At 36.6% G+C, this 21,513-nt stretch overlaps 1 protein-coding gene across 1 annotated transcript in view; it reads left to right on the top strand.

Moving 5' to 3' along the window:
- Window positions 1-19,179, top strand: part of NSUN7 (NOP2/Sun RNA methyltransferase family member 7) — a 19,509-nt gene extending 330 nt beyond the window's left edge. Inside the window, exons 2-12 of the mRNA XM_057371775.1 lie at window positions 3,502-3,861; window positions 4,415-4,473; window positions 5,833-5,963; window positions 7,126-7,278; window positions 8,513-8,696; window positions 10,252-10,462; window positions 11,075-11,218; window positions 11,743-11,844; window positions 12,387-12,504; window positions 15,713-15,830; window positions 17,897-19,179. Of these exons, the coding sequence (XP_057227758.1) occupies window positions 3,549-3,861; window positions 4,415-4,473; window positions 5,833-5,963; window positions 7,126-7,278; window positions 8,513-8,696; window positions 10,252-10,462; window positions 11,075-11,218; window positions 11,743-11,844; window positions 12,387-12,504; window positions 15,713-15,830; window positions 17,897-18,454 (2,091 nt within the window). The 5' untranslated portion in view covers window positions 3,502-3,548 and the 3' untranslated portion in view covers window positions 18,455-19,179. The remainder of the gene's footprint in view (window positions 1-3,501; window positions 3,862-4,414; window positions 4,474-5,832; window positions 5,964-7,125; window positions 7,279-8,512; window positions 8,697-10,251; window positions 10,463-11,074; window positions 11,219-11,742; window positions 11,845-12,386; window positions 12,505-15,712; window positions 15,831-17,896) is intronic.
- Window positions 19,180-21,513: the final 2,334 nt, after the last annotated feature.

Here is a 21,513-nt window from a genome sequence, read left to right as displayed (position 1 = left end):
AATAAAGCAGGGTAGGGGAATGGTCTCGTGGCTGCCTTGTTTTCCTGACTCTCACCGGTCTCCGCTGCCATCCAGCTTGGCTGGCTGGAACTGGGGACGGCAGCTTTGAAGCTCAGTGTCATAGTCGCACTGATGTTAGGAAGAGATTCTCRGAGTGTACCCACAGAATTAGTGAGACAAAACTACCGTGTATTTGCGGCTGTCAAGGATTTACTGTTTATTGGTGTGTGAGGAGCCACGTATGCTCACATACCCAGTTCYCATGGACTCTGTTAATGTGGATTGGTACTGGGTGGTGAGGCTGCCTGCTGTACCTGATACAACACAAGTGCTCTGGGGCTGGTTGTTGTTTGTCTCTTCCTGATTTCTAGAGGCTACTGAAAAAGGACTGAAAAAAAATGGGAAAAATACATGTGTTGGTATATAGACAAACGACTTAGTGACTTTTATGGGGGTGTGTGTAAATCACTCGCTATGCTGTGCAGTCGATAAATGTCACAATTCTGTCTCTTGAGTTTATTAAGTCAAAATTGGGACATCCTTCAAGCTGAGTGTTTATTATACAGTAGTAAACTTACACTTTAAATGAAACTGTGTAAAGYGGAAACATATTGTTTATTTCTTATTTATACAGAACTATATTGTGTGCTACAAATACTGTATTTGCCTAGTGCTGTTTATAATTGCAGAACCATACAGTCTATGGACAATTTCACTTAAAACGRAGGACATTTAAATAAATCAATCAGATTTTACTTCCGTTCTGTTGGCAAGCATACTGGCCAAAATGGTAGTGCATCTCTGGTATTGGGAAGCAATGATTAAAGCTCTCCTACAGACTTAAACCTTCCAGTCTTAAGACAGTTCTGTTTGGTCAGATGTCCATCTTGTGAAGGTACATATTATATACCTGATATGTTACTTYCCTCCAAATGATTTAGGAAGTGAGAAAAAGGTTAACGAAAATGTCTKGTTCAAAAGCTTCTCCAGAGCATGAGAATAAAGTCTTTGTTCTGTCACCCAAGTTCTCTTCAGGTACCCTTCCAGTTGATTTCTTGTGCGTTTAGTCTTAGATGTGTTGAACACTTCAAATACGAGCCTACCAGAACAGCGGAGAGCTCCAAAAAAAGGTGGGAAAAGGTGTGAATGCCTTCAGGCCTTCTACCTCACACTGCCTGGCTGAAAAACGGTATTGTCCAAKCTGAACTTGAAGGCCATTAGGAGAATGTTTTAGGAGTTTTAGGAGAATGGTGGCTTCCTTGGGGCCTTGAGTGGTTTTTCCGCTGTCAACTGAGTAATCTGCTTGAGGTGCAGAAACAAAGTGAGGATCTTTTTTATCTCTTGTGTGGGAAGCTCTTCTTCCCAGCTGAGCTTTTTATTAATCCAGCATATAGTCCTTTGCTTGGCACAGCGTTCAGTAATTCAGACTGTGATTTACAGTGTTGCAAACGTGGAGTGTGCCTGCACAGGCAGAATACTGGCATCTCATTTTTATTAGGATGACGTGTCTTGGGAAAGTATATCCGTCAAGCTGTGTGTCTTGTGGCTCAGCCAAAACAGCTTTGGCAAAGAAGTCAGAAAGAGTAACTGGGAACTCTACAATTCTTTAAAGTCCTTACACCACAGACATAGTTCACTTGCTACATATTCTAAAATGGAATATTTGTGTTCACCTGAAGAAGAGATGGGATGGTGTCCATGTTTCTGTGAAATCATATATATGTTTGCTGGTCAAATTACCGAAAAAGGTCATGAAAGCATTTWTGGTTTTTCTCCTTTCTAGGCATAAGAGTTTCAGTTTGGTTTAGGTGATCTGGTACTTTATTCTGGTGAGGAATAGTCTTTTGATAGCACTACTTGTTCTGTTTCAGTATGGCTTCATAAAATAAATTTATGCTTGCTCCATGGATCCATCACTGCTGCATCTATCACTAGGGATGCTGGAGCTTAACTCCTGCCAGAAGAAACTATCTGAGGCCTGGGGCCTCTATAGGGTAACAGAAAAAGTTGCTTCTACAGGGTTAGCAGTTTTCATTTTTGGAGATCTGGGGAGGGGGAAAGAGATGTGACCTCCTCCAGATGAGTTGCCAGAATTCAGGAAGCAACACTGGTCTRTTGTCTGGAGCGTGCTGGGCTGGTTGGACACTGACCTGTGCTGGTCTTGGAGAGGGGAAAGATGGACTGAGTGTTACCTATGTTTGAGAAAGGGAGTTTGAATTGGGGAATTCTGGCTCAGAATGAGGCAATTCATGKCTGTCTGCTGGAGAAGCAATATCTTGTGTTTCCCCTTGCCTCTCCAACCCTGTGTGCTGCTGTCCTCCATTGCCATTACGTTTTTTTTGTGCCGGGGGGCAGGAAAGGAGAAAGAGAAAAAAGGATGCTGAGYAACTGTGTCTGAACTGGGGAGAAGAGGTATGTATTTTATCCTTAGGGATGTTGGGGAGTGCAGGGAAAAAGCTTGAGAATTGTTGTACTGAGCTAAATTACGTAGCAAAAAAAGAAGATCCTTTCCATTTGTGCTGTTCATCCTAAGATATCCAGAACTCTTTGGCAGCAGTGGATCCATACTTAGCTTTTTGTTATAGCTGCTAAATTCCTCACAGTTCTCTGGTATTATTCTTCCCCAGGCAGGAAGACTAGTTTAATTTTTTTTTTTTAATCTTTATTCTGTGTTTGAATTTGTTCAGGCTTAACCCACTTCTGAACATTTGATCTGACTTCTGCATCTCCAGGCATTATCACAAATGCATGTTATAACAACCATAGCAATCCAAAAGTAAATCCAATACTTTAGATACCTTTTATGTGGAACTTTAGCATATTTTTGCATACAGCTAAGACTGGGACTTTTTCATTTTCTTGAAGCCCTATTCCACCTCTGGGAAAGGCAATTTGTCTTTAACTGTTTATATAAGAGGTGGAGAAAATATAAGAAATGCACATGGGCTTATGGAGAGTTGGATAATACCTTGAGAGACTCCCAGAATGGATTTCCTGCATTTAAAATTGTGCTGTTCAGGTAATACATTAAAAACAGGTATGCACTTTAGTGGACAAACATTTGGAATTCACTGCAGTTCTTTTCAAGACAGTTCTTCTTTGGAAGACATGGTGTCTGCTTGGAAATTTTGGTGTCTTTTTTTATAAAAGGAGAATTCCTATTGAGAGTTACTCTTCTGTCTGTAATAATAATGTTTCTTATGGGACACAGAGAATCAGGTCTCTGTGTATARTCTGTAAAGGACCAGTGATTGTAAAGAACTGGCCTCTTTGAAACAGCAAGCCAGTCTTTGCAGGTGCATTGGTGAAAAYAAATAATGTAAGAAAACTTCTATAAATACTTCTCTGTGATGTGTAAGATTATAGATGTTTAGATAAATATTTGCAAGATGAGAGCCTGAAAAAGAAAATAAATTCTATTGAAAACCCTAAAAGGAAGGGGAAAGTATAKTCTAGTGAAAGAAATTTTCATGATTTAATGCAAACTTTGTTTTTTTGCAGAGGCAGCTGGATTGTAACTTGCACTTACAGAGTCAGCAACTGGAAAAATGCGAGATTCTGGAAGTAAWTTGATGTTTTCACATAAAGATGTTATAAAGGGTACTTCAGACTTGAGTGAAATGAAAATTTCAGATGAAAAAGTATCTGTTAAAAAAAGAACAGTGACTCAGATTTGGAATAATGGCTATCCCGACTCCATATACCTAAATGCAGCTAAGATTTTTCAAAGCATTCATATTGAAAAGAGTAAGGATGAAGCACARGTGCGGTACGCTGACAGCTCGGAATTTCCCATGATGGCTTTTAAAGATGAGCATTCTCAGCGGATATCTTATGAACTGGCTTTCAATGCTCTAAAATGTAAGTACAAAACCTTCCCAAGAATTGCCAACAGAAATGATGCAGAAACATGGAAAAACCAAATATTCAGTGGTTGTCTGACAGCAGAGATCTGAGGAAATTTTTGTTAAACTGCAAGTTATACAGAATCACAGATTCACAGAATATTCTGAACTGGAAGGCACCTACAAGGATCWTGGAGTCCAAGTCTTAACTGAATGGCCCATAAARGATTGAACCCACAACCTTGGTGTTATTAGCACCCTGCTCTGACCAGCTGAGCTCATCTCAATGGTTCTTTTTGGATTCTAATTATGGATGAATATTTACATTTACTAGAATACTCATATCCCTCAAATATTTAAATATAGCTAAGTGTTATTAGCATTTRTGAAGTCAAACATTTGAACTCTACACTTTTTCATGTAAAGGAATTAGAGTTGCTACTGTTGGGATGGAATTTGTCCTCAATTTTCATGATGTTTAAAATTACAGTTTAGTGACTTGTAAGATTTACTTTCATATGATCTTGTAGATCATGGCATAACTTGTCAATGTTTTCTGGTTTTTACAGATCAAGATCTCCTTGAAAAAATATTGTTAGATAGTGGTGCTTACCCATGCTATTCAATAGTAAGTGAACATATTTGTGAGGAATTTTTGTTTTCTGTGTTGATGTAATTACTATCTTTTCTGAGGATTCTGCAACATTCTTYAAAACCTTTGTTGTTTTGAACTACATGATAGCCTGGACTGAAATATTGCTGACCTTTTTAAATAGTTGTCTAAAGCATCTCTCTCCARAGTATGTGGTGAGATTCTGTTGCACCTTGCTGCTGGGAATCCAAACCTTCAAAGAAAGAGGGCAGGAGAGTGAGCCATCAACTTAATTGTAGCATAGCTCTTTCCCAGTGATTTTGTCCATGTCCATGTGCTTTCCTTCCCAACTGTGTTCTCTTGTGAGCAGGGAAAAAAATGTTTCCTTTCCTGTCCTTGGGAAATTGGAAAACATGAAGTGAATTCCATCAGACAAAAAAATGCGTTGACCCCATGTTTCATTTCCTGGGCAAATGGTACTGTATACAAATATTGTACTGTCGAAAACTAGTCCAGTTTACTCTCTAATCATGCTTTTGTGCTTTGACATGAAAACAAATTCTAGAGCAGGCCGAATTTTCTGCTGTTCYTTATAGTTCTGTCTTTGATGCCATTGGAAATTGCAAGATGAACTTGAACTGATACCTCCATGTTTGTGGAGGTTGATGTGAGCAGGCAAATGATCTAACACATTTATCCTTGCCTTGTTTTTATAAGGAAGTAAGACTTACGTRCTAACGTTTTGTGTTTGGTGGTATTTCCCTAATCACTTGAGTTTTCTAACTAATTTTGGTCATATTTGCGAGAAGGTGAGAATTTTAGAAGGCATAATAACTGTAGGAATTTCATGAAAAGAGGTACACAATAATAACTGAAGTGCAGTAATTATTGCCCTTAAGCAGGAGATGCTCCTAGGTTTAAACACTTAACATGGAGAAARGAGATTTTATGTATATCCCAAAAGCAGAAGGGTTATTATAATTGAGTGTATCAGTTGCTACATATGGAAGAATCCCACAAGAGAGGACTTGATAGCCAAGAAGATATGGCTAGCTTAGCTCCTTAACAAACTACTTTATGAAGGGAAAATAATTCCAGAGTTTCAGTTCTGGTAACATTAGAAGTCATTAAGATACAGTATTTTATCTGTTTGCATGGAGAATGTTTTTAATTTTCATAATTTAAATTACATATAAGTTGTTTATTTGAGTTCTAAAAAAAATCTTCAGTGTTTTATTAACTCTCCACAAGGAATTACTTTCATATTTTTACAAGTAAGCATTTAAGAGTTTTTAATTACTTTTACATGGGAGACTGCTGTTTGATATGGATCTTTTTGCAGAAGAAAGGCATGCTTTGGGTCACTTTCTCTATCCAGTTGCTTTTCTCTTGCAGCCAGATGAGTTAACCAGCTTGCTTGTTGTGATGCTTTATGACCTACAAGACCGAAAGTTTCAAAAACGAATTATTTTTGATGAAGAGGAAATTGTAGCAGACGTTCAGGAAGTAGGACTTTATTTATACAGGTATGTGTGCAAAGAGCTATTTTTTGTTGATACATATTAGCAAAAATGAAGATTTTTGTATAATCAACGCCTTCTAAAAGTAATTATTAAACATGTCTTTCATCTTTAAATTTTGTGGGTTTTTTTTAACAAGAGCCTACTTTGAAGGCCAACTTTCATATTTATATAGTTATGAAAAATACAGATTAGAAACCATCCTTATATTGTGGATTATTTTGCTGACATCTTATTTTGGCATTTTGAAATATTTTCCATGCAATTCTAGGAGAGAAATTAAATATGCAGTAAATGTTCATAAATACAAGTGTAATAGAATCGAAAGGTCTTGGAATGGAATAACATCCATCTATTTGGCAGCACTTTTTCTATGGACCTTCGTTGAATATTTATTATTTAAGTTAATCAGAACAAAAACACAGGATACATAAAAGATACATTTTAATATGTATTACTTCTTTCATCAGTCAGTGGATGATCTCAAAAGGCATTTACTAGACAAAATTGCATTGCTGCTGGATTTAGAATGACCCAAAAAGTTAATTAATCTTTTAAAGTATTAAGCAAGGTATTTCTGCAGGGCAGTAAGTAATATACCTGAAGTAGTTCACCAGCTATTTTTATTTACTTTTAATTATCATGTATTAAGAGTATGCATGAAGCTTGTGGGAAGAAAATACTGGGAATATTTTCTCTGACATTTTCATGTAATTAATARTAAAAGTGACTTCTAGTTGCCATCATACTTGTATTGTTTCTGTACATGTTTAGAGGTCACTTTTCATCAAAATCTCAYTCTCCACTTATGTGTATTTATATTTTCAAACATGCAAATGAATCTGACGGTTGTGTTCCATACTGCAGTTCTGGAACATATTGTTTTTTTTTTTAGCTGTCTGAGGAAATGTATTTGAGAGTCACCTATCTTAATTCCAGTCCCACCTGCATTTAAATAAAATAATTTTACCTATTGACTATACCTTGCTTCTACTGTTGTCTGGGGTAGACAGTGTTCTATAACTGTTTTCTGTTGCAGCTTGCAGAATGACGTGTCCCTTTTGGATTTGGTTTCTGAGCAAGATGATATTTTAACAGAAATGTTGCATGCTAATAGCTGATGAAAACATTTGTAAAACTTACTAAATTTGTGACTGTGTTTTTATAGTTGTAAGACCAAATTGGCAGCTGCACTAGCACGATGTCGCATCAAATATGATGCTCTTTCAATTGAATACTTTTTACCAGAAACCATATGCAAGCAGGAACAAAGGACTTCTGCTTTACCTGTCTCTGCTTGGATAAACACTTGTAAAATCAGGTAAGGTCTTTAAAGTGTCATTTGATATTGAAGTTTTTACATATCAAGTGATATAGTTTGCTACATACTTGTTTTAGAATTTCCAGGTTATATTATTACCAGTGATTTAAAACTCTTACAGGAAATTCTGCTTAGTCCAGTGCCACTGTGGGTTTTTTTTGGTAGTTTTTATATATTGCAGTAGTGGTATTTATACACTGTAAACAGGTTTTGAAACAGTTCTTCTTACTGTTCTGTTGCTTATATGGGTCTTCCACCAAATAAATGAGGAAATAAAGTTAGAAAAAAATAAGGGTGAGTTAACTTGGTGACTAAAAAGAAGAGAAAAYGTCTTTAAAAGTAGGTGTATTAGTGTAAACCATATTCTTGGCAAAGAGTGTTAAGATGAAATACTTAACCCTGCTGTTTATTCTGTAAGGATAATGTAAACTTGAAATTAAAATATGCTTTAAAAATTCTTAAATTCTGTAGACTACTAAATATGTAACAGTGGTGTTCCCAGTTCTGTACTAAMTGATACATGAACCATACCACATTCTCCTGTTACTTGTTTTGTTAGACAGGTAATCCATTTTAGAATGTTTTCCAGAGTTTTGTTTTACTACTCTTGTCTTGGATCAATGTTTGATGATTAGGTTATAGGCTSTTCAAAATAATGTGTCTTACTTTGGTTGTGACTTTGGAATCTTTAAATAAGACTGAAATAAAAGCTCCTGCATTCATCTCACTTAATGTACCATATAACTTATGGTGCTGTCTGAAATAGCATTTTAACAAGTCTTGCTATATATACCCTTAAATCTTTACGATATTTGAATTGCTAACCTCAGCAGTTAGGCCTTCATTACATTTACACAGGGATTCTTTCAGTTATCAGCCAAGAAAATCATAGGTGAGTTGGGCTAAATTGAAARCAATTGAAAGAACTAAAGCATTCCAGCAGTAAATTTACTACAGTGTCTCCTAAGCACATGGACATTGCTGTTTTGATGCTTTGAATCATCCTCTGGAGACACATACCTCTTTCTTCATTTATTTTATCAGACTTATTAACRTAATTGTTTCAAACCAGAACATGTGCCTAAAGCAGAGTAAGTTTCCCTCCTGCATTAGATAGTATGGCATTTTATAACTATGTATATGTACTTACAAGTAAAAAATTCATATAATCAATGTAAACTATGTTGCTTAAGTAACACTTGTATATTTAATGGTCAGAGTTGTATGTTAACAGCATTGAAGATGTTATCAGAGATTTGGAGATGAAGGGATTCAAGAAGGTTGAATCTGTGTCAGACTTTGACCATTATACTTATGCTGTGGACCAACATTGCCCCGATGTATTGTTTTTTCCTTCCTCTCTTAAAGAAGAACTGCTTAATTTAGATCTTTTTGCAGATTACAAACTCCTATTGCAGGTGAGTTGATGTTCAGCCTTGAGTCACRTGATCTGCAAATTGAAGTAATTGCTTTGCATTAGAAAATAGGTATTGTGTGACTATTCTATTAAATGAGTAGGCAGCAATAAACTCTCAGAAGGTTTTGGACATTTTTGATAATTAGGTTACAAACTGATCCACGTACTAAATTTAGCATGCAAATATCAATGCTTATAATTGATAGCTGCAATTAAGTTAGTAGAATGTTTTAAATTTAATCTTAAGAGCTGTTGAACTAAAGATAAAAAGTGCTCAAAAGAGGCAGCCTMGCTTCTGAAAATATGAGGAAAGTTTTTATGTGACTCCATATGTTTTCCTCTAATTAGTAGATTGTGATATAACTGTTGTAGTATTTTTTCCTCCTCATGCATATTTGTGATGGAATGATCAAACTTCTTTGTATTTTGTATAATGTGGTTCCTAGATCTCTATAACTGCCACTGGTCTTTTTCCTGACTTGCCATCATTAGACTCCCCAGTCWAGTTTGGTGGGAGATTTCTGTTGTAGAGTGGTGTTTGCAGTAATCGTGCAACAACACAACCACAAATTACCTGAACTATCTGATGATTCTTGAGTGCCTAGCAGAAACATTTCAGCCAACATTTTCACTAGAAGCTTAGCACTGTCAAAAAACTTCCKCCGCAAAATTATTGCCCAACTTAAAAAGTGATTGAGTATTCAATATTCCATTTCACTGCATAGATTTTTAATAGAATACTTACAGAAAAGAACCGTACATGAGAGCCCCATAGGTAATGGGAACAAATTCTGAGTACTACTTCTTAAAAGTATTCAAAGTGAGTAAATAAAACCATCAAAACCTCACTTCATCTCTGTGGTCGGGTAGGATGGTGCTTGAATGCTGATCATAGACAATGATGTGAACTTAAAGGCTTAGCACTTTTCCTCCCCCTTTCCATTTATCATCAATTTGTCAGATTTGGTGCAAGATCTGGTACCTGTGATCAGTATCTTCACTCYTTGCCTTTTTAAGTAATTTGAAAAAGTTATCTCTTTATCACCAGTAGTACAAGAGCATTTACTTTTGTGGAGAGGTCCCTGTGTTTCCTGCATTCCAATTTGCTTCTCTGTTGTTAAGATTTCAGCAAAATCTTGATCTTTGACCTATGAGGGCATCTTTTCTCCTGTAMTTGTCATCAAGAGCTATGTGAATACTTTTGCATTTCTCTGTTAAGCTGCCTCTGAGGATGAATTATGCCCGAATTGTGGCTTGTGTTTGTCTTTTCTGGAACAGGCTGTTGCTAGGAGTTCCTCCTTATGGGAATGATATGGACTTTCTTTTCACCTCTAGATTTAATGCTTTTTAATGTATTATTTAGAATTATTTGAATTTATTGGGTGACTGCTTGGTTTTGTAGTTTATTTAATTCTGGATTAGCAGATATCCCTGATTAGTTTTTTCCTTCCTTAATTCCTGTTTGCTATGAAAACAATGTATTTGGAAAAAAAAGTTGGCATTCATAGAAACCAAAATAGTTGGTCATACTTAATTTTTGTGTCACTGTTTTGTAGGATAAGTCTCGCAGCCTTGCTGTACACTCTGCACAGGCGCTGTTGAATGAAGGTGGTGACGTTATTGTGGCTCACATAGGTTCCCATCTGACCATTGCCCATATGTCAGTGCTGACAAATCAAAGCATGTCCACAATTTTTGTTTGTGGTGTGAAATCTTCAGAAAAAGAAGAAGAACTGAGGAACAGTTTCAGTCAAATGGGATGTGAAAGTAGGTGCTAAAACAGTCGGTATGCAAAAAGTATTGTAACCCAGATGTTTGTAAATATGAACTAATTCYATCAGAATTAAGAGATCCCTTCTTTGGAGACTTGGGGGTGGCAGTAACAACTTTTCTTTTGTCACAAGGTGAGCTGATAACTCTTCAGCTACAGTCAAGTTAAGTGCAGTCTAACCAGATCATAGACGCAARCTCCTGAAATGTCAGATGAATTATTCCATAGAAGTAGCTACTGCATAGCAGTTGGTGTAGCTGTTAGCTGGGAACTTTTGTGTCTGTTTATGTGTTTTGGCTGTTGCTTCCAGTCTGATTTCCAGCTGTTTGAGAGTGTTAATCCCAAACACATACTTGTCCAGTTTGCAGGAGGATGCAATCAGGACAGAATGCAGCAAGACTGCAGCCCCATTAACTGTCTTTTCAGTGGCAGATGCAGGTCTAGCTAGCTCTTCAATCTGGTTGAAATCCATAGGCCATACTTTGGAATCTGGATCTAGCAGGCTCTACCTCTGTTGAATCTGTGTAACGCTACAGTCTCTTCACCAGTATTACCTGCAGGCAGGCTTGCTTGCAATCTRTAACTGTTGAGGTTTCCCTGTTTTTCAGATATTCAGTTGTTACCTGAAGATTTTACTGAGCTTGAACCAAAAGACTCAAGACTTCAAAAGGCAAAAGTTATTTTGCTGCTACCACAGTGCTCTGGACTGGGTGCTGGCAATCCAATGGAGTTTATTTTAAGTGAAAATAGAGGTAACTTTTGATACAGTATCTAGCTCATGCTTTCTGGTAGAAATAGATTCAAATATTGTGGTCTAGCCAGTGTATGAGCTTCAGTAAATTGCACAATTTTATTAAAAAAACCTTTCTTATTTTAATTACTATAAAACATAACATCAACTTGAATAATTMTGTGACTGCTTCAAGTTGATAGTATGTAAGATTGAGCAGAGTGTGTATTGCTTTTTTTAAAGCAAAAAGATTATAGCCTTCAAGATACCAATATGTATATAATTTTCCATTTGATTACTTTCTGTTAYTGGCTGTTTGTTTAAGTCCTTTCACTGTACAATTGTCGTTAACTAGATGCAAGGAAGAGGCACCAGTTACTACAGGTAAAGAAGTAAAGCAAATAAATCAAGCACTYCTTGGTATTCTAATTTGTAAAACTTACCTTCCCACTCCACCAGTAACAGCCAGGTCTGCTTCTGCAAACAGTTGTATTTTAAGACAGTAATRCAAGTTGCAAGGCTAAATTTACTACTCTCTGCTTTTAGATGCAGGACTGCTACGAGACATTTTCCAGGGATTTGTGCCTAAGGATAAACTCAGTATTCTTGCTGAGAGGCACCTTAATGAGTTGASTCATGCACTGAAATGTAAGTGTGCTAGTTCCCCAGGTTCTGTGAGACTTTGCAGCATCAATTCCATTGTACTATCACCAGTTTTTATATAGTTAAAAATATACTGATTACTCTTAATTAACAATAAGCATGTAACTGAACCCCCTGAATAATGATTTTCTCCTGTCTGAAGRTGTTTCTGTGTCCTACTGTCCACCAGACATTAATACAATAGTCTTCACTATTGTGTAGAGAACTGGCTTAAGGTTTAGTCACACTCTGCTTTGGAAATTCTGTGAATGTAATCTGACTCCATCTGCATGCTGCCACTTTTTCCCCCTCTCCTTCAGTAGCTCTGTGAAAAGAGTGCAGACAGCTTTGAATTTGTTCTGAAATCTGCAAATATTTGAAAATATTTTAATTATTTAAAAACATTAGAGATTGCATACTAATGCTTGCAGGGGGATATTTTTACTGGTAAAAKTGACATCATTTTTATGATGCTTTCRGTCCTTACCAAACCACTGTCTGTATGAAGAACCTGAAGAGTAAAACATTTGTTCTATTTTGTTTTGTAGTTAACAAAGTACAAGCTATTGTTTACAGCACTTGTTCAGTTTACCCAGAGGAAAATGAATTAGTAGTGAAAAAAGCACTGGAATGTGGAGTGGAGGGACGTAAAGGACGACCATATAGGTACAGAATGAGTAGTTTTATCTATGGAAAAATTAAAGTATGACTTCAAATTGTAGCATAATTCTTATCCTAGACTGCATGAAACTAAAATAGCTTTTGCTGCCTGTCATACCATTCTTTCTATTTATGAGAGTACTTAGCAGTATTCTGTTGACTTKTTAATCTAATTTTGTTCATCTGAAATTAAGGTGGGAGGAAAGCATCACTGGTTGGAAGTAACATTCTTCAGATAGAGCTATTGCTATTATTGTATCAGTATTCAGAGAATGAAACTAATTTAAGATCAAATGGAGACTAGAAGTSAGGTAACTTGTTAGCATGCTCTCAGCTTCTGATGTAGAATGATCCGCTTCAAAGGAAAAAGAAATTAAATCTTAAATTATAAGAATAATAACTAAGAATAAGAACCCTTGCTGTAGGATTGCTCATTGCTGTATTCAGATGAATTACTTGAGGGAAGGACAGGTTACAGTAAGAGAATATTCTGTGCAGTCATGGCAAATACAAATATATATGGAAAAGGTATGTATACTGTATATTACATTTATAGTTATGGCTTGTTAGCTGCCACCCCTGTCAGACAGAGGAACTGTTATTAGACTGATGAGTACTTTCTGGATTTTCCTTTTAGTCACAATAGATAAATGCAAACAGTTGGCACTCACTTGCACATAGATACAATAGTTGATTACAGGATGCATTAAAAGAAGCACAGAAGAGTAATACTATATTTTTAGATTTTATATTACCTTAGATGATGTTAATAACCTGGCTRTCAAAAGGAAAGGTACTGTCGCTCAAGAGATCATTCAGTGTAACTAAATTCTGCATTATTAAAATGGTAAATGTTATCTGTGGCCAATCCAAAGAATATTTAAAAGTTCTATGTTGTTCATAAGACACTGCAACAAAATGTATGTTTCTCAAAATTCACTGATAGAAAATAGCAGCCTACTTGATTTTTTTATACTAAGTGGGATGAAATCAGGGTATGTCTTGCTAATGATGCTATRCTAGACCAAAAGCATTTATGGACTCTTGCTGTAAACTGTGTTTTCCCTTGGAATTTGAAGTTTTCTGGAGAAATTTTCTGTCTTAACCTCTGTGTAGCTATTACTCTATGGTGAGAACTTGGGGCATCTTGGAATGTAATGATCTCCAAATTAATTGAACATAAATAATACATAAATTCATAACATGTAAAAGAATTTTTATTTTAAAAAAGTTCCCGGAACTTTAATTATTTTATAAAACACTCCCCCTTGTGTAAAACACCTCCCTTCGCTGCTAAGCCAAACCAAAATCTGTTCACTATTTTGCAGAAGCATGATGAATCTTATCAGACTACYAAATCATACTTCCAAAAAGGCAATCTTGGGTGGTAAGAAAAGGACAATAAAATTACATTAGKATTTTTTTCAGACTTTAGAAAATTTGTGACTGAAGATTGAGCTTCATAAAYGACCATTTCAGATTAAAGTTTCTCATTCACTGTCATGCATCTTGTGTGTTTCATCATAGTCTTTGCTACAATAARRCTGCTGGTAACCAGCATAAACAGAGCAGTAATAGAACACCATAAATAATATAGARTGAGTATGCTTAAGATGAAAGCTCAAGCCATTTAAGATGCATGTACTACTTACAAAAATTCCTTTTACACCTTCCTTAGAGAACTTAATTGACTAAGTGCAGTATAGAATGAAAAACTGTTGCAGAGTTACTAGTCCCCATGTTCACAGTAGTGTTTYTGAGAGACAAGTCATAATAAAACATCTTGTATGATCATCACAGATCTACTGAATATTAATTCCCTTCTCCAMGAAAATGGAGGGCTTTCAGGAAACTCTTACAACAGTTGTGCTTATGTGCATTTTATCTTTTTGGAATTCCTCTGCAGTACTGAAGTGGTGCCGAATGAAATATGGCTCTGTTGGAGTTTGGRGTCACACGATCTTAGGGCTGTGCAGCTGTAAGAGTGATTTCAAATATGTATGCACTGGCTAAGCTGAGGTTACCTTCAGGATATGACAGTTTATAGCAGAGGCTTTGCCTAAAGTAAGAGTATATATGGCAAACAGGTGCCACTCGTGCATTTCTCTTTCACCTATCAAATTTGAATTAATTTCTGCATCATTTTTCAGGGTCATTGAAGGATTCCTGGTGAACAGTAATTTGTATATGTCAATAAAAGATTAACTCTGGTTTTTGTTTTTTTTTTTGCATTGAATAAGCTGATATAAAATAAAAAATCCATGTCTTAAGACATAAGAGTTCTATTTAATAATGTGAGGAGGATGTGAGCCATGTAGCCTGTTTTATCAAATTCCAAGGAATAAAAAAAATAATCCAGATTATGGTGAGAGCTTGGAAAAAAAGAGATTTGCAGACTTCCCAGTAAAAATGAATTAGCCAGCCAAATCAGGATATTGCTTTCAAATATTGAATACATTTCTCTGTAACCATCTTTGAATAAAGCTCTGTTGCAAGAGAGTCAGTGGAGCATTAAGGAGTAGGACTCTATCTTACACTTGTCAGTGAAGAGGAGGGGGTTGTAAATGCAAAAGGACTCAATAGTGCTTTTCTGTAGTGAGACAGCTTATGAGCCAAGTCCTTGAGACTGCTTTATAACAACCAGGCATTCCTGGAATACAAAGTAAACATGRGAAGAGGCCTGTTCTTCCCTCCCCACTGATGCACTGCAAAACTGTAAAATTGGAGAAACAGAACTCAATTATTGCAAATAGCAAACTTTGCTAACGTAAGATGTTCGGCTTAGATAAATATACTGTTCATTATGAGTGTATATTATTAAGTCAAATAAGACTCAAAGTCAACACCTCTACAATTTCTGCAAGCTGCTTAGGGTTTTCAGATCATYCCCTGGCTTCATGGACAATTTGATAACTCAGTAATTGCACACCTGAGAAAGAACATAGTTTTTCATTGTCTTAATACATATTTATTATCTGGTGATTAATATACTTAATAATTGTAAAAAAAAAGAGAAATATTGAAAAAAATTGAGCCCCCTCAAATAATTCTAAAAAGATGAATTCTCATGCCTTTCTTGAYGTGCCATTTTTAGAAATGCAGATAAAGCTCTGTTACTGAAAGACATAATTTGAAAATTATGTTTAATGTATCCTTGTTTATTTCCTTTTATATGCTTAAATATTATTTCTGGTCTTTCATTTATTTTTTGCAGGCTTATTCCTTCTGTATTTTCTACTTGCTCCAAATCACAGGCTTCCACTGAAACGTTTTTCAAAATGGAGCCATCAAAAATTTCCAGTGGTTGTTTTCTAGCTGTTCTAGAGAGAGAGGTAAGCTACAAAAATTACCTTTTAAAATCACTGAAGATGAATACTGCCATTTTCCACAAAAGAATAAATTAAATGGAACATTTAAAATAAAATTCCTGGTTGCTTTTTAGTTGTCTTAAGACCAAAGGACAGGTGAGCTGAAATGTGCCACTTCTTGAGTTTTATGCTGAGCAGTGCTTTACGAGGTGCCTGTTCTTCTGGAGCTGTTCATGATCAGAGCAGGCCCTTGATCCAAGTCAGTGCCAGCAACATTTAGAGGAAATACATTGCTGTTACCACACTTTGTAATGAAATACACAGCTTGATTAGAGTCATGATAAATAGTGTCTACTCAATGTACTTGTTATATGTGTCACCAAGATYTTCCAGTATCCAGGGAGATGAAATCTTAATCCCTATGGATGACACTATTATAATTTGAATAAAATAGATACGAATATGTTTCCTTCCCAAACTAAGGCATATGCAAATCTGGCTTGAAAGGCAGGGGCTTTTGGTGAGTAAATGAAGAAGTCTTGGCATGATTCCTGAGGAAAGACCTTAAAGGGCTAGTTTGCATCTCTGAGCATCATTTTCCTCTTGTGTCTGAGAAAAACATAGATTTTTATTCCACCAAAAGAGGAAGGGGTGTGAGGGGGGACTAATTAGAATTTCATTGCAAATTAAAGATAGGAGCTCTTACTGGGTTATTTACACCATTTTCTGTCATACTGCAATYACAGTGCTTGAAAGAAGCTTGGTTCGTGGGGGAAGTTAGAAGATTTTATTAAGAGAATCACATATGAAAAGCCTTTCAGTTACCTACTATTGACGCCTTTCTTTACAATATTAAATATTTTTAACTTGGTCTGAGTTTTAGTTACTCATGCTATGTGTATATCTCTACCATATTGTCTCTCTCCAGAGAAACAAGCACTTTTGTTTCAGGTAGTTAATCCAAGTAATTTTTTGAGGTCAGATTCTAAYACAAAGAAGCAATTGCTCTTATAGCCAATGTTTAGGTGATTCAGAAAATGAACATTTTCTGCAAGGTAGAAAAYGTGTACTTACAATTAAAACTGAAATTCCTAGTTTACAGAAACCTTCTTCTTAGCCAGTTGTAAATARTTTCTTCTCCATTGTTTCTCTTTATATATTTGGATGTTGACCTGGTTCCTCATTAATGTAGTTTGAGAGTTCCTTACTTACAAGTTATGAGCAAGAATTTTCATTACTGTGAAAATTATTCATGTTTAATGTTACTGATATTTMTGTGTTTTAGTACATTTGCGATACACACACATACATAATGGATATGTGAATTCTTACAGACACATTAAAGAGCAGGTCAGTTTGAGAGTGTGCTACTTTTGGCTGTGGTGGAGTCTATTTTGCTCACAGTGGCTGGCGTGGGCCTGTATTTTGGATTTGTGCTGAACACAAGGTTGATAGTAGAGATGTTTTTGTTATTGCTGAGCAGGGCTTACACACAGCCAAAGCTTTTTCTGCTTGTCWTACTACCATGCTGGTGAGAAGAGTGGGGTAGCAGGGGAGGGTKGGAGGAGACGCAGCCAGGACAGGTGACCCCAACTGACCAGAGGGATGTTCCAAACTATATGACATTGTGCTCAGTGTATAAAGTAGGAGTAGGAGGAGGATGGGGGGACATTTACAGTTACGGCACTTGTCTTCCCAAGCAACCACTTTCTTTATCTCAACTCAGGAGTTCCCGACTTTACTCTTCCAGTTCTTTACCTGATCCTGCTGGTGGGGGAGTGAGTGAGCAGCTGCATGGGGCTTGGCAACCAGCTGGGGTTAAACCACAAATCAGACACACATTATAGAGCCCAGAATTGAGCTTCCTCTCTTTGGGTTGGTAGAAAAGGAAGTCTCTGAAGAGAAAATGCTCCACTACCTCTTTACACAAGTCAGGTTCTTAATTTTGTGAATAAATAGTTTTGGTTAGCATTTATCACATGTRACTTAAGTCCTTCTGCAAGATTCTGCCATGGTTTTCTCGTGGAGTAAATGCTGAGCAGCTCTGTGTTGAGGCTTAGATTCATTGTTGTTTTCTGTGAAATTTTCAGAAAGCTTTTAAACAAGTGCCTTCTGAAGACATTCTGGCTTCTGCTGAAGCAGAAGGACAACTAGATGGCATTGTTGAAGAAAAACCRAAAGAAGAGGTGAAAAAAGAGAAAGTAAAACAACGTAGACGTAAGGTTAGTGCTAGCGATAGTAAGCCAAAAGCTGCAAAGATCCTTCGCCAAACTGGACCTAATGTTAAGGCTGAAGTTTCTGTGTCTAAAGCAGCCGGTAACATACAAGAAAAGGATGTGGGCCGAAAGAAAGCAGCCAGTAACATGTCACAGAAAAAGGGGCGCCGAAAGAAACCAGCCAGTAACATACATGAAAAGGATGTGGGCCAGACAAAAGCGGCCAGTAACACACAACAAAAAAAGGTGCATCGAAAAAAAGCAGCCAGTACCGTACCCCAGAAGAATGTGACCCAAACAAAAGCAGCCAGTAACATACAAAAAAAGAATGTGCAACAAAAAAAATCAGCCAGTAACACACAGCAGAAGAATGTGCCCCAAAGAAAAGCAGCCAGTAACATACAGCAGAAGAACACGCACAAAAAAAAGTAGTCAGCAACACACAACAAAGGAAGTGCATCAAACAAAAGCAGTCCGTAATGCATGTCTAAAGAAGTCAGTAATGCATCTGTGCCTAAAGCAGACAGTAACATACAACAAAAGAATGCCCTGAAYAGTCATGTTCAGCAGAAGGCATCAGTGAACGCCAATTTGCCCACAGCCCCCCTAAAAGTGCTGAACTGCCCATCTCATCTGTCTCCTTGGAGCAAGATGAATGAGAGATGGACACCTGCTCAAAAGGCATGGCAGAACAGAAGTGTTGTACTGAAGCCCCCCGCAGTCACGGTGCCTCCTGTGAGAAGACCACGTAAAAGTTTGTGAGGAAACAAATGCAGAGCATCAACTTAACATTGCTTTCATGATCAGAGTGCTCCAGGTGGTTGGAACCCCCCCCGGTCAAAAATGGTCAAACCAACCTGGCTATATGAAGCTTCAGACTTTGCCCTTCCTTTGTAGAAAAGGTAAAGATGCCTGTATATTAATGAATACTCTTACATTACAGTATATCTTTATGCAAGGATAATCTGGCTGTGGGTAAGAAATATTATGGACTACTTGTATAGAAATATCCACATTAGATAGTAAATTTTAATCCAGTAATCACACTTTAAAGTGAATGTAGCTCAGCTGCCCAAGGCTGATAGACTGTTGGGGCAAGTGAGGTCAAAAAACTATACCCTCTTGCTATATACTTTAAAGTGACAAGTTAAATCATATACCCAACCCTCACCATGATCTAAACCTTTACAAGTAATCAATTTCAAATTGATGTTTTTAAAGTGAGACAGATTTTTTTAAAGTGTTTTTTTTTCTACAAGTGGTAGATACTATTTTTGTGAGTTTCCACTTAAGACTGATGCATGGAAAATAAACCTTTCACAGTAAGCCTGTCACATTTATTTCTAAAACTAGATGTGAACTTTTGTACAGCGGATTGGCCAAGAGCATTAAAGCCCATGCATAGGCTTTCTAGTATGCAATCTCTTGGTTTCTACTCAAGTGTGTGTTGAAATATCAACAGTGAAAAATAGATAAAATATTCTCAKGCTAAAAACACTGAATTGTCATCATAGTGTCACATCAGACTATATCATGTTTCATAACTGCTTTTCATCAATTTCTTAACATAAAYAGTTCTTAGTTGAAAAGAGTTGCTACTGTCAAAGCAACTTATTTTTACAGATGTTACTGCTAGTCAGCTGAATAACAACTGGACAAAGAGTTGTTGCCTGTCTTTGGAAACAGCCATGGACTTCTAAGTTGCTCTCTTGCTAGCAAAGATAAAATAATTGTAAAATATCTAAAATTGTCTTGTAATCTGAGCAGAGGACAAAGGGAGTCATAGAGATACATYTGGCAATAATCTGATTTGTATTTCGAACTTGTAAAACTGAAATGGAGACAGCAGGCAATACAGAAAGGCAAAGGTAGCTGTGGCACAGCAGAAAAATTTTCCTCTAGGCAACCATTTCAGATACTTGGCAAGAGTGTTGCCAGGAGCATCATCGATACAAGGTGGAATTTAACTGATTTGACATATGGGTCTGGATTTAGACCCATCCAGAGAAGATGTTAAAACATCTGTTTGTTCTTCACCCACACCAGTCTGTGTCACTGGATCAGCAGTATCTTTTTCAGAAAGGACATGAATGATATTCCASCAGCAGTGTGGACAGATGGCTCTTGATCATCAGATAAATATCCTTGCTTCACTGAATCAGTGAAAATTCTTTCAGCATTTTGATCTGAGCCAGCTGTCCTACACAGACATCCCTCACCTTCTCCATATCCCTGTGAGCAATCCATGCTCCTTACCCATTCCAGTAACATGGTTAACTCTACTCTTATTTCTGAACAAACCTGTAAGGATAGATTTAGACCCGTACACATGCCATGTGTAGAACCAGAAAAAAAAATTCCTTTATTTCAAAATCATCTAGGAGGAGAGATTCTACGTTGCCTAGAAGGAATGGACACTAAGGATATTTTATTTTCGCAGTAYGGTTGTTAAATGCTTAAAATAAACTTAAGAGATTCTGCAGTTAGAGAAAAATTTAAAAAAAAATCAAGATCCGTATCATTTATTATTAAAGTTAAAATTACTTGTGAAACAACATATATGTGTCTAATAATAGAATTTGTGGGCTACTTACATAATATGTGCCATGRTGTCCCACAGTTGGCCTTGTCTTATTTTCAGGAATTTACATTATTTACACCATATGGAGGTTWAAACCAGTTAGAATCTTGATGTCTTACCAAGAATATCAGTGAATATTTCAACTGCAGGTCAGCAGCTTACTTTGTAAGCATGGAACATCACATGGTGGCAACATCTGGGACTGACTTCAGATGGCTTGTAGGTAAATGCATATAGCACTCAATTACTTTTTACAGTAAAACTGTATCTTATGTAACTATTTTTCTGTATTCCAGTTGTCTATTTGTAATTTTCAACTAGAAACTGTTCATTCAGCTTTCYACATTCAAGTCTTCATTGTATTGCTATTGTCTCTAAACCACCAATATGTTTTTCCCTCCCTCAGCCACCATTTTGAACAAAATAAATTCGCAGTTTCATGGAGCAGTAACAGTTGAGACAATCACTTTATGCAGCTAAATTTATTCTCAGAACAGATTACATTTAAATGTGGAGAAGTGGTCAACAGCAGGGAAAACTGTCCTTTTCACTGTCAGTCAGGTATTTTTATGTGAGACTGGGGTCTGCTAATAAACAGTGGTGTGTCTCCTTCTTTCTTWCTGCTTTTAAATCGAACCTGCATTGGCTGACGGGACAGCATACGTTGTAGCAATGTGTTAATTTACAYGGCCAAGAGAGGAGTAATGCATTCAATGGTAATGCTGAAATGCTGAGCCCATACTGGCTCTTGAAATGAGAATGTTCTTTTTTCCATGGGAGATGTAGATCACCCATGAAAAAAATGATCCCATGGTAAATGATTTTTTAGATTCCATGGTAAATGATCCATGAAATGCTTCATAAAATTACGAAATGTAAACTTCATGACAGAGAACTGGCCTAAGCTAGT

Source organism: Malurus melanocephalus, unplaced genomic scaffold (assembly GCF_030028575.1).
Source record: "Malurus melanocephalus ecotype Western Australia unplaced genomic scaffold, MMel_1.1 scaffold_157, whole genome shotgun sequence".
In the NCBI taxonomy this organism is placed as follows: Eukaryota; Metazoa; Chordata; class Aves; order Passeriformes; family Maluridae; genus Malurus; species Malurus melanocephalus.
Note: the sequence above shows the minus strand (reverse complement) of the source record. Positions and strands in the feature narration are given on the sequence as shown.